The 17,496-nt window shown below is 42.1% G+C and overlaps 1 protein-coding gene across 2 annotated transcripts in view; it reads left to right on the plus strand.

Moving 5' to 3' along the window:
• DGKK (diacylglycerol kinase kappa) overlaps positions 1 to 17,496 on the plus strand; it is a 420,961-nt gene that overhangs the window by 371,398 nt on the left and 32,067 nt on the right. For both annotated transcript variants that reach the window (XM_033946472.1, XM_033946473.1), the window contains 2 exons: positions 1,266 to 1,400; positions 10,935 to 11,101. In XM_033946472.1, coding sequence (XP_033802363.1) covers positions 1,266 to 1,400; positions 10,935 to 11,101 — 302 coding nt within the window. The remainder of the gene's footprint in view (positions 1 to 1,265; positions 1,401 to 10,934; positions 11,102 to 17,496) is intronic.

Here is a 17,496-nt window from a genome sequence, read left to right on the forward strand (position 1 = left end):
GCTTACACTCCTTCCATCCCATTATGTTCAGCTAAGGAGTCCCACATGTGAGAATATGCTGCCTGCTTATCCTAGAATAACGCACAGTCAGTTACCCTAACAGATGTTATCCAGGGCAGCAGGCAGATATTTTCACATCCCTCCCACCTCCCCTGGTTGGCTTCTTAGCTTGCTTATGGAACTGAGGAACCGTGAGCCTATATCGGGCGGGAAGGCACCCATGCATGCGTGATGCAGGCAGTTACAAAGTTTCTTAAAATTTAAAGTAATAGTTAACTTTTAACAATGTCTGTACCGGGCTCCATGGATGACATCAACCACATGTGAGAATATCTGCCTGCTGTCCCCGGACAACACTGTGCTTTCTGGTTGCTTGAGCATTACTATTACAAATAGGCCTAACTAATACTATACCCCATACTATATCATATTATAAACTGTTCCAGACAAATTATCGAACGTGTGGTAGGCAAAGCGTGCCAAGTTTACACTTAAATTCTCATCAGAAATTGATTTTATTTTCATTTTTATTTAAAGTATTACAGTATTTCTTTGATTTTGATTTTTTATTTTCTGGTTGTTTGAGTTCTGATTATCAAGGATCTCTAAAGGAAAGGGGATGGGACTTATATACTGCCTTTTTGTGGTTACACATTCAAAGTGGTTTACATATGTTTAGGTACTTATTTTGTACCTGGGGCAAGGGAGAATGAAGTGACTTGCCCAGGGTCGCAAGGAGCAGCACTGGGATTGATCCTACAACCTAATGGTGCAGTTGTATTACTAGGCCACTCCTTGCCCTACCAGATGAAGACATTTGCAACCTACTATAACCCCATTCAGAAAACTGTAGCAATCAGCACCAGCATTCAGTCTCCAAGCGTATGCAGGATGCTGGTGTTGACAGCTCAGAATACTACCAGTGACTGCTGTGTTTTCCTGATGTCTTCAGCTACTGAAGTGTTGCAGTCCTGTCAGCTGTAACAATAGTGCACAGCTGCTGGGTGGGCTTGAGCCGAAAGTGAATGATCCAGCCCCACTTGTGGCTATACCTCTGCTGCTGTAAACACAGGATAATAAATCTAACCTGAAAGGACCTAAAAAGGACCACAAATAGGTCACTGGTTAGCCTACATTGAATGGCAGTGCAGCCGTAGATCAAGCACCGGACATCTTCAGAATCAGAATAAATGCTGGGCAGTAATCCCTCTCATGCCAGGTATGCCTCTGTGATTTTCACACGTTCCCTTTTCTTTTCCTGGCAGTGCCGAATGGTTAAGATCACTATCCTAGGAGATGAGGGTGTTCCAGTACAAGTGGATGGAGAAGCCTGGATACAGCCACCAGGAATCATCAAAATCCAACACAAGAACCGGGCCCAGATGCTGACAAGAGACAGGGTGAGTTGAATGTTCATTGGTTCCATTTATCTAGCATGCACCGGAATGCACTGCTGAAGAGATAAAGATGTTGATGAGATAAAGAGGTCACCCCCCTGCTATTACATAGTGCAGCAGGAGCTTGCTTGGATAATAACTATGATCTAACTAGCTTGTATTTTGTGTTTCGTAAACAATTAAAGTGGTATTGGCTATTGTTCAGATTCTTTCAAATTCTCTTTCTCAAGGCCATACAGGCTTGACTGTGATAGACACAGTATTGGGGGTTCTGTGAGGGTAATTTTGTATACATAATCTAAAGGCATCTGCTTTAGGTGCGCACACTTAGGCTAGCTTGCATCTTGACTTGCAATATCTCTCCTCTGTGTTAAATTCCACTCCCTATGACTCTCTCTTCTTACTCCCCTGTATTTCTCTCTCCCTACACTTAAGAAAGCACACTGGCGTCCAGTAGCGCATCGAATTCAAGATAAACTAAATCTACTTACTTTCAAATCCCTGTTATATAAAACCCCAGCTTTCATCTACAAGTTATTGATCCCTTATACCCCAATCAGATCACTGAGATCTATTGATCAACATCTATTAGTTACACCCTCACTTAAAGTTATTAATACACGGCGGCACTTTATCTTCTTTGTTACAGCTCCTCAAACTTGGAACTCCCTCCCTATTTATCTCAGAGAAGAAAAGAACTTAGATAAATTTAAAAGTAAACTTAAGAGCTTTCTTTTCAAAGACGCTTATGATATTTAGGAGTCCCAGCCTATTTTTGCTTATTTTCATAAGGCTACTTCTTTTATTTCCCTCCTATTGTTTTTTTACCATAATCGTCCTTCTTTCTATCGTTATTATTGTATTTCATTACCCTGCCTTTCCCTTTGTTTTCCTTTTCTGTTTATTCTGTTAGTTGTTAATTTAATATGTTTTGTTCAGTGTCCATCTGTCTTTTATAACCCCTGTATTATCTGTAAATTGAATGATTTGTTCATCGCTTAGATATTTGATTAATCAAACACTTAATAAACTTGAAACTTGAAACTTTTCTCCTTCTCCTCTCTTCCCTCCCCAATCTCTCCACTACCTCCCCCTTTCATTTTATCTCCTCTTCCTTTTCCCAACAAGAGGTGTTGGGATCCCACAAGCAGACAATAGAGTCCTTTTCTGCCCGTGGGGATTGGGTCAGCACCAGCAAACAGCACAGCACTGCTTGGTTGTTGCTCTTCTTATTCTCAGCTAGTGGGTTTGAGCTGCTACTGGCAGACTGCAAAGCAGCTGCACATTCTGTTCAATATCTTTGTGAGTGATATTGGCAAAGTATTAGAAGCAGGGGCATAGGCACAACTCAGTTTTAGTGGGGGGAGCCCAGGGGACTAGGGGGAAGCACCCATCCTGGCATCCTGTTTGTTTAGATTGTAAACTCTTTCGAGCAGGGACTGTCTCATTTGTGACTCTATACAGCACTGCATATGTCTGGTAGCACTCTAGAAATAATTAATAGTAGTAGTTCTCACCTCTCCCCCCACCCCTGCCAAATCATACCTTTGCTGGTGGAGATGATCAAGCCCCAGCAGTCAAAGAGATTTGCGCTTAAGCCCTTGATTATACTGCCTCAACTACATAAACTCAGAATGTACAGAAGTGCCAGCATTGGTGGCTGGAGCACCCTGCCGATCTACTGCTGCTCAGGTAGCACAGGTGAGGACTTAGACTGGAACTTGTTGCCAGAGAATGTTGTAGCAACAGTTAGCGGTTCTGGGTTTAGAAAAGGTTTGCACAAGTTCCTGGAGAAAAAGTCATAGTCTGCTATAGAGACAGACATGGGAGAAGCTACTGATTGCCCTGGAATTGGTAGCATGGAACATTACTACTATTTGGGTTTCTGCCAAGTACTAGTGACCTGGATTGGACACTGTTGAAAACAGGATACTAGGCTAGATGGACCATCAGTCTGACCCAGTATGGCTTTTGTTTGGGTGGCAAATCTCTTTGGCTGGCAAGGCTTGAGCATCCCTGTCAGACAGGCATCTAGTGTAGCAGTTGTGGAGGGGGCATGAGCCCAAAGAGGAGGGCCCAGGCCCCTGAGGTTCCCCACAGCTAGACCCCTAGTTAGAAGAAAAAGTGTGCATTTTGGGGGGGATTATATGAAGACTGGCAACAGAGTAGATACCTCAGAGGTAGCGGAATGCATGAGAAATGATCTATCAAAAACTTAGAAGCTTGGGATAATGCATGGAAGTTAACATATAAAGTGAAGAAATGAGCTGAGGCTTATCCTAAGGCAGGGGTGTCCAAAGTCCCTCCTCGAGGGCCGAATCCAGTCGGGTTTTCGGGATTTCCCCCAATGAATATGCATGAGATCTATGTGCATGTACTGCTATCAGTGCATATTCATTGGGGAAATCCCAAAAACCCGACTGGATTCGGCCCTCGAGGAGGGACTTTGGACACCTCTGTCCTAAGGGATCTCAAACAGATAAATTCATTGAACCTGTAACATGTATTACCAGGCTGGACTCTGATTCCTTAAACAAGCTTTTTTTTTTTTTTAATTAAACTTAAAACAAAGAAATAAACAAACTTACAGTTCAGGTGATCTTAAGGATTTCCTCTCTCACAGAATCCACACTTCAACCAGCACTTCCTCTGATCAGGGCAAGCTGGGAATGTTTTAGCATAGACTCTGTACTGGGTAATACTGTACTCAAAATTATTCAGCTAAGCTGTTAGTAGACTAGCAGATACAAAGGTGTAAACCTGATGGGACAACAATGCTTTCTAAGCCAAGTGCTAGCTAACAATAGAGTCTTCTTTTCTACACACACACAAGAAGAATCAGGAAAAGGGGGGCTTCAGCTTACTGAGCCCACAACAGTGCACACGGTTTACATATCTTAAGCAATCTGCTCTGAAGAATGTGAGGGCAGAACAAGAAATGTAGAGTGATGCATTTGAGGTTCAGAAATCTACAGGAACTGTATGTGATAGGAGATGAAAGGCTTATGTGCATACACCACAAGAAGGACCTCAGGATGATAGTGTCTGAGGATCTTAAGCTGGTGAAATGTCAACAGAGGATCCATCTATATGTTTGTACATCTGTAAACAAACCTATGCATAACAACAGAGGAGAAGGATTGTGGACTAGATAGTAGAGTCCCACCACCAGAAGAGGAGAAATCTGAAGAAGTTGATGCCATGAGAAATTCAGCCTCCTCAGCAGACAAGAAGAGAAGTCTCATAATACCAAATGTGCCAATAGGATTTAAGCCCCCCCTGTGGTAGAAGAAACTTTGTGGCTTTGGCTGTGGTGTCTACTGATGAGGAACCAAACCCTGCTAGCAGACATAAGAAATTATAGAATATAGAAACAGGAATGGATACATCCAGGTTGGGATATATAAGGGTTCTGGTAGTGATTTAGAAAGGATCTGTAGATGTGGAGCCTGTTCTAAAATACATATAGGAATGTACCTGTATTTGGCTGCATGTTAAGTAGGAGCATCTGTTTTACAAACACTAACGTGTGTGTCATAACTTTTAGGTGCACCCATTTAGGCCGTGGAAAACCAGGCCTAAATACCCGTATCTAAGTTGTGCGCAGATCAGGCGTATTCTATAGCAGTGCACATAAATTTTAGGAAAATCCGCAATCTGCCCATGCTTCGCCCCTGGACCAGTGTTCCCTCTAAGCGGGCGGGTGTTGTGAGCAAACTTTTTTCACCGTGAGCCAAAAATATCGGGCGCCAGCAAGTTATGAGCCAACTCGCCCGATTCTCCTCTCGCCGCCCTGCCATCTGCCGTACGCCTCTTCCGATCGTGCGCTGTGACGAGAAACGTGTGCGCTGCGATGTAATATTTTGTGCGCCAGCGCACGCCAGCGCAGCTTAGCGGGAACACTGGTTCAAATGGTTTTATTTATTTCCCCAAATTTATTTTTGTTATACGCATTGAAAATATTTGATATTGCGTTTAAATCAAAATCTCAATAAACTTGAAACGAGTGCCCGTGAGATTGTGGGAGGGTTAAATACTCAAAACTTAGAAGTTTTTGCTACGCCAGCTTTCTGGTATCTTTACATACAGTGGCGTACCTAGCATATGTAACATCCGGGGCCCATCATTTTTTGGCACCCCCCCCCCCATCTGTAAGACAAACATGATTTTTAGTAACAAACCACACGTCACACATGAGTACCTAGGAAAAGGCAGCATCTTACATATTGCAGTGAGCAGTACATCAATACACCCATTGTAAAACTAAACAAGCCAGACCAGCACAGATCAATCCTACACCGTCAATCCTAACAGAAAACCATGTCTTTCGAACACACAGAACACAGAAAACACCTTCGCCTAGTAAGGAATATGTAATCACAAACTAACCCCTCCCTCTTTTACAAAACTGTAGTGTGGATTTTAGCTACGGAGGTAACAGCTCTGATGCTCATAAAATTCTGAGCATCAGAGCTGCTACCACCAAGGCTGGTGCTAAAAACGCTTCACAGTTTTGTAAAAGGGGGGATAAAATAAAAATACATAGACAAAGGTTAAATTGAACCAGCAAGAAGCTGGACTCTGCATACAATGCTTCACAGAAACAGTGACACATGTCTCCTAAAGCAATAAATAAATAGAAATTTTTTTCTACCTTTGTCTTCTGTGGTTTCTCCTTTCCTCATCTTCTTGTAACTCTCTTCCTTCCATCCACTGTCTGCCGTCTCTCTTCCCCTATATGGCATCTTCTCTCCTTCTATGCCCCTTCCAGAAACTGTATGCCTCCCCCTTCCATCTCTCCTTTCACCCCATTGGTCTGGCATCTCTCTCCTCGCCTTCCCTCTCCCACACCTCTCCTCATAGTCTGGTATCTCCCCTTCCCTGATTCTCTGGCATCTCTCTCCTTTCCTTTTCTTCCATCTTTCGCTCCCCCTCCATGCTCTCACATCTCCCCCTTCCTTTTCCCTTAGACTGGCATACCTTCCTCCTACGCTCCAAGCCCTGGCATCTCCTTTAATTCCCTCCCTCATCTTCCTTCTCCCTCCAGCTGGGTACCGCAACACTCTTCCCTGCAGCTCTGCACTTCCCCACAATTGCCATGCTTCGGTTCCTCTTCTTCCTTCCTTCCTCCCCCCCCCCCCCCCGCGGGACCCTGCGGCACCATCAACTCTTACTCCCTCTAATGTCGGCCCTGCAGCTCCAGACTTCCTCGCACCTTCGCCCCTCCCCCTTTGGATCGCTATTATTTTAAATGTTATAGCCGCGGAGCTGTATCCATCAGTGGAGATGTCTAACCTCGGCCTGCCCCGGAACTCTTACTGCAACAGTGACTTCCTGTTCCTGCCTAGACGGGCGGCTGCTGCAGTAAGAGTTCCGGGGCAGGCCGAGGTTAGACATCTCCACTGATGGATACAGCTCCGCGGCTATAACATTTAAAATAATAGCGATCCAAAGGGGGAGGGGAGAAGGTGCGAGGAAGTCTGGAGCTGCAGGGCCGACATTAGAGGGAGTAAGAGTTGATGGTGCCGCAGGGTCCCGCGGGGGGGGGGGGGGGGAGGAAGGAAGGAAGAAGAGGAACCGAAGCATGGCAATTGTGGGGAAGTGCAATCCCCCCAATGCGTCCCCTTACCTTACCGACGCGTGTGTGCGCTGTGAAGAGAAACTTTGCGCTGCGATGTAATATTTTGTGCGCGAGCGCAGGCCAACGCAGCTTAGCGGGAACACTGCCCTGGACATGCCCTCTTTTCTGATTCACACACTGAAAGTGGCTCGTTCCACTTGCACCTGCCAAGTTGTGCACGTAACTTCTAATTAATGTCAATTAGTGTCAATTAGGTGGTATTTGGCAGTTATGAGTCCTGATTAGGCTTGTTAAACTATTAAGTTGTGTGTGCAGATTAGAGGTCTGCACGGGAACGGGGATCGCGGGGATCCCGCGGGTCCCGCGGGGATCCCGCGGGTTCCCCCCCTGGCCCACGGGACTCCCACGGGGACGCCCCCTGGCCCACGGGACTCCCACGGGGATGCCCCCCTGACCCACGGGACTCCCACTTGGACGCCCCCTTGCCCACGGGACTCCCACGGGGATGAAAACAACCTACCTAAATTCTGGCGATGCAAGCATGCAGCTTACAAGTCTGGCGTCGCGTCGGGAAATAGCCATGTTGAGCAGTGAGCTCAGCACGTACACAGATGAAAGCCTTGCTTGCTGATTGGTCCGGCGGCCCCGCCCCACCGTGCCGCCGGACCAATCAGCAAGCAAGGCTTTCATCTGTGTACGTGCTGAGCTCACTGCTCAGCATGGCTATTTCCCGACGCGGGCATTAGGCTGTTTTTTGTCATTTCGGGTGGGGGATGGCAGCGGCAGCAGCAGCCTGAAAAAGAAATCATCCTGGCCGGGTTCGGTGTCATGCTCCGGAGCTTCTACAGCCTTCCTATCTCCCTCTCCCTTCTACCTGCGGCTCTCTTCGGCAACTCAGCAGCAACGATCGACACAAGCTTCTGGCGTCGGGGCCTACCCTCTGCGAGTCCCGCTTGTTTCAACTTCCTTTTTCCACAAAGGTGGGACTCGTAGAGGGAAGGCCTCGATGTCGGCAGCTTGTCTTGATCACCGCTGCTGACGAGTTGCTTAAGAGAGCCGCGGAGCAGGGGGGTGTTGCCAGGTGCAGGTAGAAGGGAGAGGGCCAGATGCAGGACTCGTGGGTGAGGGAGGAGAAGAGAGAGGGGAGAGAAACAAAAGGAAATATTTCATACTGGGCTGGGCCGGAGTGGAGAGAGGGTGGAAAGATTCTGGCTACAGGGTGCAGTAACAAAGGAAAAGGGGGGAAAGCTGAAAATGGAGATAGTGACACAAAGAAGAGAAAGGGTAAGCAGGACCTTCTGAATAAGGATAGAGATACAGAGGGGACATGAAGAGGAGGTGAAATAGAGACATAGAAGTAATGCTGAAAAAGTGTGTGTGGGGGGGGGAGATAAAGACATTGAAAGGGCAAATGGTGAATATGGGGTAAAGACAAGGACAGAGACAAATGAAGATTCTGAAAAAGTGGTGAGATAGGGATATAGGTGAGATGGACACAAAGAAGGGTGATGCTGGAAAATAGGTGGAATGGTAATTCTGACAGACACAGAAGGGAAATGCTGGATCAAGGAGAGATGGGGCTCAGGCTGGATGGAATGAGGAGAAATGCCTTGTTGGCCCGGAACTTCCTCTCCTACGTCAGAATTGACGTCAGGGAGCGGAATGCTGGTCAGCGCGACGCTTCTGCAGGGAAAGCTTGGGACAGCGGTGGCTTGGGGACTATTCCCCGATGGCGGTGGCAGCAAACCGAGTGGCTTGGGGGAGGGCACGGAGAAAGAAAGAAAGGGGGCAGACAGAGAGACAGAAAGAAGGGGGAACAGGGAGACAGAAAGAAAAAGTTGGGGGAGAGAATGAGGTCTGGAGGAGAGGAAACATACAGGAGGCTGAAAGAAAGGAAGAAAGATTGGATGCACAGTCAGAAGAAGAAAGTGCAACCAGAGACTCATGAAATCACCAAACAGCAAAGATAGGAAAAATGATTTTATTTTCAATTTAGTGATCAAAATGTGTCTGTTTTGAGAATTTATATCTGCTGTCTATATTTTGCACTATGGCTCCCTTTTACTAAACCGCAATATTGTTTTTTAGCGCAGGGAGCCTATGAGCATTGAGAGCAGCGCGAGGCATTCAGCGTAACTCCCTGTGCTAAAACCTACTATTGTGGTTTAGTAAAAAGGGAGGGGGTGTATTTGTCTATTTTTGTATTTTGTTACCGAGGTGACATTGCATAGAGTCATCTGCCTTGGGAAATGTATATGGCAGATATCTTTGTTTTGTGTTCAAAAGAAAAGGAAATGCATTTCTGGTTTTATTTCTACAGTGTTGAAGTACTTGTTGGCCCTTGCTGTGACTGGTGGGGATCCCCAAGCACCGCCAGCAGAGGACCTCCTCTAGAGATGGTCAGAACTCCCCTCCACCAAGCGCAGCAGTCGCTGGCAGCATCCATGAGCCACTGAGGTGCCAGCATCTGTGACTCAGGGACGCTACTGCTGCCTGCCAAGCTTGGCAAAAGGGACCCCAGGCCAACTGCAAAGGAAGTCCTCAGCTGACAGTTTGTGGGTTCTCATCAGCTGAGTATTTATATTTTATATTTACATTAGAGGTTCTGGTAGAAACCCATTTACAAAGTATGTATTCTTCCCAATTAATATTTCCAAATTAATAGTCTCTTTGCTTATTTGTAAATGGGTCTCTACCAGAGCCTTTAATTCAGTAGCATAATTAAATAAAATAACTATTTCTGAAGTTTATAGGGAAGGATGGTGACGGAGGGGATTCCTCGCGGGGACGGGTGGGGACGGAGGGGATTCCTCGCGGGGACGGGTGGGGACGGAGGGGATTCCTCGCGGGGACGGGTGGGGACGGAGGGATTCCTCACGGGGACGGGTGGGGACGGAGGGATTCCTCACGGGGACGGGTGGGGATGGGTGGGATTTTGGCGGGGACGGGTGGGGACGGGTGGGATTTCTGTCCCCGCGCAACTCTCTAGTGCAGATCAGCTGTTCGCACAACTTAAGGCACCAGATACAAAATTTAGAGGTACATATGTAAATACCGGCTTTCTAAAATTGTGTTTTTACACATATATGTGATACACCCACATGTAAAATGCTGGTATTTATGTGCGAAAATCATAACTAGAGCTTTTAAAATAAGGGTCTTTAGGTCTCAAATCCAGGCTTCTTTAGGTAAATTCCATTATCATAAAATTCCACGGGGTGAGTGCTTACTACAAGAGATTGTTATATTTGTGTTCAACAGCTTATACTTTGGGCTCCTTTTACGAAGTCGCCTTAGCGGCTTTATCGCACGCGACTTTTTGTCACGCGCTAATCCCCCGCGCTAGCCGAAAAACGACCACCTGCTCAAGAGGAGGCGGTAGCGGCTAGCGCGACCGGCAGTTTAGTGCGCGCTATTACGCGCGTTAAACCGCTAATGCGGCTTCGTAAAAGGAGCCCTTTGTGTCTTGTTCAGTTGAAGAGAAAAAAAAAACACCAAACCCAAGAGAAAGGGTGGCCCCCTCACAGGTAGAACAGAAAATAAAAAAAGAGCTTTCATTCAAAGCATTCGAAGCAATGTATGTTCAGTTACCTATGGATTCTAAGAAAAAAGCATTATTTCTTTTCTATCTTTTTATCAGCATTCTAAAACATTTTTCCCATGCTGATATCTCTCCATTTGATCCTCATCAAAATTTACTTTGTCTCCCTTCACTCTTTTTTTTTTGCTTGTTTTCTGCTTTTTTTTCTTCAGGTGAGGAACATAGGGCTTCATTTTTAAAGTACCTCTGCACAATCATGGTTACAGTCAATCAAAACTAAAATAAAGCAGTAATATACAGGTCCTTAAGAACCAAACCAAAGTAATCTTCCTGACTGCCTCCGAGAGCCACTGCTGTCACCCTCCCTTGAAATCCTTTGTTAGTGATAGTAAAGAATGTGATTGTCTTTACACAGGCATTTGAGAGCACTCTGAAATCATGGGAGGACAAGCGGAAAGGTGATAATTACAGGGCCACAACACGACCCCGGCTGAACTCCCAGCAGTCCATGGAGTATCTCACGGAGGAGGAGAACAGTCAGATGCAGCAGTTAGCTCAGGCTGCAGAATCCCTCATCAACAGGTGCAGTAACTTCTTATTCCCCAGGATCTCACTGGTCCCCGGGGCAAGTTGTAGATTGGGCTCTGGAGTAACCTCAGTTGTAGTCTACAACCAGTGTCTTCACACCCAGTCCTTAAAGGCTGCTGTTGGGTCAGGGTTTTAGGAATAAATATGCATGAGAGAGATTTGCATGCCTATTTATTAGCAATATCCTGTAAACAAAAACAAAGGAAAAATTATGTCTTAACTGATAAATTTTTTCCTTTAGTTACAGCAGATAAATCCAGAGACTTGTGGTTTCGACCATGTACTAGCAGTTGGAGATAGAGAGCATTAAATTGAGCTGTCACACAGGATGCCATGCTCCTTGGTTACCAAAGGGACCAGAAACAAATAGCTACAAATATAAAAAACATTTTATTAATATATAAAAATGTCACAAGTGGCAGTGAAATCAGCCTGATGAATGAGAAAACTCATTTCACCTTCTAAAACAGCATTATATTACTGCATGCTTAATTGAGGGTTTTTTTATCTGAGAACACAGCATAACATAAACATTTATTTCTCTACCGCAATACCATTAAGTTCTATGCGGTTTACAAAATAAAATAAAAAACTGCACACATCTAGTTGAATATACAGTCAAACCTCGGTTTGCGAATGTTTTGCAAGATGAGCAAAACACTCCAGCAAACTGTGACTCGCAAACCGAGCGTTGCTTCGATAAACAAGCACTTACGCGCCGCCCGTGAGCCTCTGCCGATTGGTATCTGCTCTTCCTTTCTCTGTCTGCAGCATCTCCAGCCTGAGGCCGCGCTGCCAGGGCAGAGAAGGCAAAGGCTGCATATGCGGAGACACCGGCACCACATCCGCTGCTGCCAACGACTACAAACATTACCGGAGTCTGAGAACGCCAGGGCAGTCGCGCAGATGTCGGTCCTCCCACCAGCTGTGCATGTGCCTATTCGGCCGCTTCCCCGCCCGACTGCGGGGCACCGGCAACTGAAACCAAGCTCAGGGCCGCTGCCGTTTCACCATAAAAAGGGCAATCCTCCGCTCGATTCGCTTTCCCGAACTCAGGCGGGCATTGTGTTGCTAAAAAGGTGACCGCTGACTAGAAAGGACCCCACTGGAGGACCTGTGGCTGTTAGATTTTACATGGGGGTTCTGTTCCTTTTTTTGTTCTGAATTTGTTCTCTCCTACAACAATACAGTTCAGAATGGGAATGAGAAACATAGAAACATAAAAAATGACGGCAGAAAAGGGCCATGGCCCATCTAGTCTGCCCACACTAGTGACCCACCCCCTAACTTCCTCCATGAAGAGATCCCACATGCCAATCCCATCTTTTCTTAAAATCTGGCATGCTGTTGGCCTCGATTACCTGTAGTAGGAGATTATTCCAGTGGTCAACCACCCTTTCGGTGAAGAAATATTTTCTGGTGTCGCCATGAAATTTCCCACCCCTGATTTTCAGTGAATGCTCTCTTGTTGCCGTGGGTCCTTTAAGAAAGAAGATATCTTCTTCCATCGCGATATGGCCCGTGATATATTTGGAAAAAGCAGATCTCCCAAGCCCCAAAAAGGAAAACTGTGATCAAGGGGAGAGATTGCCCACAGAGACGAATGGAGTAGAAAACTACTTCCTTTAACCACTATTAGAGAGCAACTTGAACTAATAACTCAAACAATTTATAGAGAGCCCTCAGTCACACAGCCAACCTCCGGACTCCGGAGGAAAAGGCTGCCACTGGTTTGCACCTAGAAGGTGTCAACTGTGAAACATCCTAGGGCTCTCTGTGAATTTAAGTGCTAAATAACACAAAAGTGCTGTAAGTGCAAAAAATCAAAAACATACACTGTAAGCAGTCTCTTCCCCTGAACCAGGGGGGCAAAAGAACAAGTGTCCAAATTCAATCTGTAAGCCAAAAGAAGGTACTTAGCTTCTCTGGTAAGCAGTCAGCAAGTCACCAACGTTGGTGAAGAGACTGCTTACAGTGTATGTTTTTGATTTTTTGCACTTACAGCACTTTTGTGTTATTTAGCACTTAAATTCACAGAGAGCCCTAGGATGTTTCACAGTTGACACCTTCTAGGTGCAAACCAGTGGCAGCCTTTTCCTCCGGAGTCCGGAGGTTGGCTGTGTGACTGAGGGCTCTCTATAAATTGTTTGAGTTATTAGTTCAAGTTGCTCTCTAATAGTGGTTAAAGGAAGTAGTTTTCTACTCCATTCGTCTCTGTGGGCAATCTCTCCCCCTGATCACAGTTTTCCTTTTTGGGGCTTGGGAGATCTGCTTTTTCCTGGTCTTATTAGCTCCCATTGTTCGGGTTTTCTTTAGATTCCGTGATATATTTGAACATCTCGATCATGTCTCCCCTTTCTCTGCGTTCCTCGAGTGAGTAAAGCTGCAACTTACCCAGCTGTTCCTCATATGGGAGATCCTTGAGTCCTGAGACCATCCTGGTGGCCATTCGCTGAACCGACTCAATTCTCTGCACATCCTTTTGGTAATGTGGTCTCCAGAATTGTACACAGTATTCCAGATGGGGTCTCACCATGGATCTGTACAACGGCATTATGACCTAATATCTTTTTACTTTTCACTCCCTTGGGTTCTGGAAAATGTACACTATTACATCCTAACCTAGCAGTTTTAGAAAAATTATAAGGCTCAAATATGACGGAGCTTGACCTTGTAAAATTCTAAAAATTGGACAGGCAAATTTTAACATTACAAAACTGGCAACCTGTTGGCAGCCCTCGAGGAATGGAAAATACTACCATTTGTCTTCAGAGTAGATTCCAAGAGCTCTAGTGTATGCTACAAATTAGACTCCAAGGACAAGCCCAATTAGGTTGATCAGATCTGGGCACGATGCCCATGCCCAGAAGGGTGAAGGTCTCAAAATCAACCTTTAGCATGGCTCTAAAACAGGATGGTGCCATTTATCTTTTTAATTTTCTGCTTCCAGTTCCGGCAGTGTTTCGCACCTGTGGGGGTTTTTTTTTTTTTAGAAAGTACAAAGAGCTCACTCACCAACAATAAATTTATTTCCTTTCTTTATTTTTAAAAAGTATAACCCACTTACTACTAGGCAGTTTACAATAAAAATAACACACATAGGGCGTGGCTTGGAGCGCGCACGATATGGCAGCTTAACCGCAGAGCTCCTGAGTCCCAGGCAACAACTGAATAAAATAAAACTATTTATTTACTTGTCCGACTTAAAAATAATAAAAATCAACGGCGGAAATGGCAGCGATAAGGCAAGGAAAAAATGAAAAACCTTGTACTTCGGGAGTGTCGGCAAAAAGGTCAAAGGTAACCCCTGTATCGCCGTCCAGCGTACCAATCCCGCTGGAAGCAGATGAAATTAATGAAAAAGCTGACATCATGGCAGAATTATTTAAAATCAAAATAATGCTGACTGATAATGCCAACAAATTATCAGAAGTGAAGGAAGAGTTGATTAACCTGAAACAAGAAATCCAAACTGACAGACAAAGAATGTCTGTGATGGAGGAAAGAATCTGTCAGTTGGAAACTTTCACACAAAAGTGTGAAGAGGAAAAGAAAAATGTAACAGCCTTAAAAAATCAACTAATTGATATGGAGAATCGAGGAAAAAGAAAGAATATTAGAATCCTTGGCTTAGCTGAAAATATTGAAGGAGAAAACCCTATACAGTTCTTGGAAAATCTTTTGCCTAAACTGCTGCAGCTGAATTCTAAATGGCCGTTGGAGATAGAACGTGCCCACAGAATCCCCACAAGAAAACAAACAAACCAGACAGCTCCTAGACCTCTGATCTTCAAAGTATTAAGATACCAACAAGCATTTGAGATCTTAAAAGTGGCAAAAGCAAATAAAAACCTAAACTATAAAGGATCTAAACTGATTTTTGTTCCTGACTTTGCTAAAGATACTGCAAATATAAGGAAACAATTCCTTACATTCAGACAACAATTAAAAGAAAAGGGCTACATGTATGGTCTTTACTATCCATCTACAATGAGAATTTCTACAGGAAATAAATCTATGTATTTTCAAGATCCTGCTAAACTGAAAGAATTTTTGACACAAGAAGAACCAATGTCTACATAATAAAGCAGAATAAAGCAAATTTATCTAATGAAAATAGATGGAAATAAAGAAAGAAAAAAGAAGAGGAACTAATGTCTACATATAATCAGAATAAAATGGAAGTTTCATCTGAAGAAAGGATATAGAAAATGCAAGATAAAATAAGAATGACAATTTTTGATTAAAATTTTATTACAATATATTGAATTTTATGACTTAAATTAATTTTTGATTTTATTCCATCCATTTAAAAAAAAAAAAAATATTTTATAATTTTTGATTCAATTATTATTAATATATTGGATGTTATGATAAATTTACATTATAATTGAATTGAATACTATTATAGAATTATTGCATATATATTTAATACTGCTATTATTAATTGGGGAAAAAAAAAAAAAAATTATTTTAGATTTGATTAAATGAGTGTGGAAATTATTATAACATAGATATTTAATTCCTATACATATTAGGTTATTATAAATGATGATGTTTAAAAATGTTATTATTACAATATGATATATGGAATTAGAATTATATTTTACATATATTAAATTTATTGTAGGGAGAATATATTATTTTTATCTAAGACTTGAAAATATTAAGATGATTTATCCAATTATAATTTATATGAATTACTACATCTATATTTAATTCTGCTAATATTAATGGAAAAATTTTTTTGGATTCGGTTAAATGAATGGGAAATTATTATAACATAGGTATTAATTATAAAATCTTTTTGATATAAATATTTATCTATACATATTACGATACTATAAATGATGATTTTCAAATATATAAAATGATTTACTAAAATATTTATTATTATATATATTATATATATAGGAATAGATATATCTAATTTGAATATATGAAATTAGAACTATATATGAAATATATTTAATTTATTGAAGGGGTAATATATTATTTATATCTAAGACTTGAAAAGATTAATATGATTTATCAAATTAAATTTGATATGAACTATAATATACAAGGGGATTTAATGAAGGTTTAAATGAATAATAAGGTGGATAAAGAAATATGAAATGTATTGAATTAGAGAATATTTTTATGAATGATTAGTTGCCTGGGGGAGGGGATTTAGGTTTTGCATGACCAATGTGTGTTCCAGGACAAACATTGATAGTGGGAGGGTCGGGAGGGAAAATAGAGGGTGGGAATGGGAATCAATATATATTAATTGTGCTGAGATCTAATCATGTATATTATCATAGAATATTGGTTAAAATTTAATGATAAATAAGATGGATATAAAAATTTATTCTATGAATGTCAATGGTTTAAATCATCCTATTAAGAAAAAGAAAATATTATCGTTCCTTAAAAATCAAAATGCGGATATCTACTTCATACACGAGACCCATCTTTCTGAAACTGAATCTAAAAAATTATCTGGGGGTTGGATTTTTAAATGTTTATTTGCACCGGCTTTAAAGAAAAAAGCTGGAGTGGCTATTCTGATAAACAAAAAATGCAATGCGAATTTCAAATTAATAAATTATGACCCCTTAGGTAGATGGGTGCATGTCGAAATGGATCTGGGAAATACAACCATGAATTTATTCAATTTATATGCTCCTAATACGAATCAAATGGAGTTTTTCAAACAAATTCAACAATTACTTTTACCACTGGCTACATCTAATTTAATAGTAGCAGGAGATTTCAATGCTGTAATGGATCCAATTTTGGATAAAAAACCAAGTAGAATTATGAAATCATTAGGCTTAGATAATTTGATTCAATCTTGTGATTTAGTAGATATATGGCGTATTCTTCATTTTAATGATCAGGAATTTTCTTTTTGTTCTCAGGTCCACAAATCCTTTTCACGAATTGATTATATATTTGTTTCTAATAACCTAGCGCAGCGTGTGATAAAAGCAGTTATAGATCCTATTATAATTTCGGATCATGCTGGTGTGTGGATTAATCTTCAAAATTATGATATTGAACATTTAAATTCAATTTGGAGATTTAATAATACTTTTTTAGCGGATTCAAATTTTCTCGAAGAATTTAAATTAAAAATACAAGAATTTTTTCAAATTAATGATTCAGATAATATTAATGCTGAGATTTTATGGGACGCTTTTAAAGCAACAATGAGAGGGAATATTATTTCATACTCAGCATATATTAATAAACAACATAAAAAACAATTTCTTGAATTAGGAAAACAAATTAAATTATTAGAAAATAAATTAATTGAAAAATGGGAAAATAAAACATTACAAGATTTATTAAAATTAAAAGTTAAATATAATGAGATTTCTTCTCAATTTGTGAGAAAAGAT

Source organism: Geotrypetes seraphini, chromosome 5 (genome assembly GCF_902459505.1).
Source record: "Geotrypetes seraphini chromosome 5, aGeoSer1.1, whole genome shotgun sequence".
In the NCBI taxonomy this organism is placed as follows: Eukaryota; Metazoa; Chordata; class Amphibia; order Gymnophiona; family Dermophiidae; genus Geotrypetes; species Geotrypetes seraphini.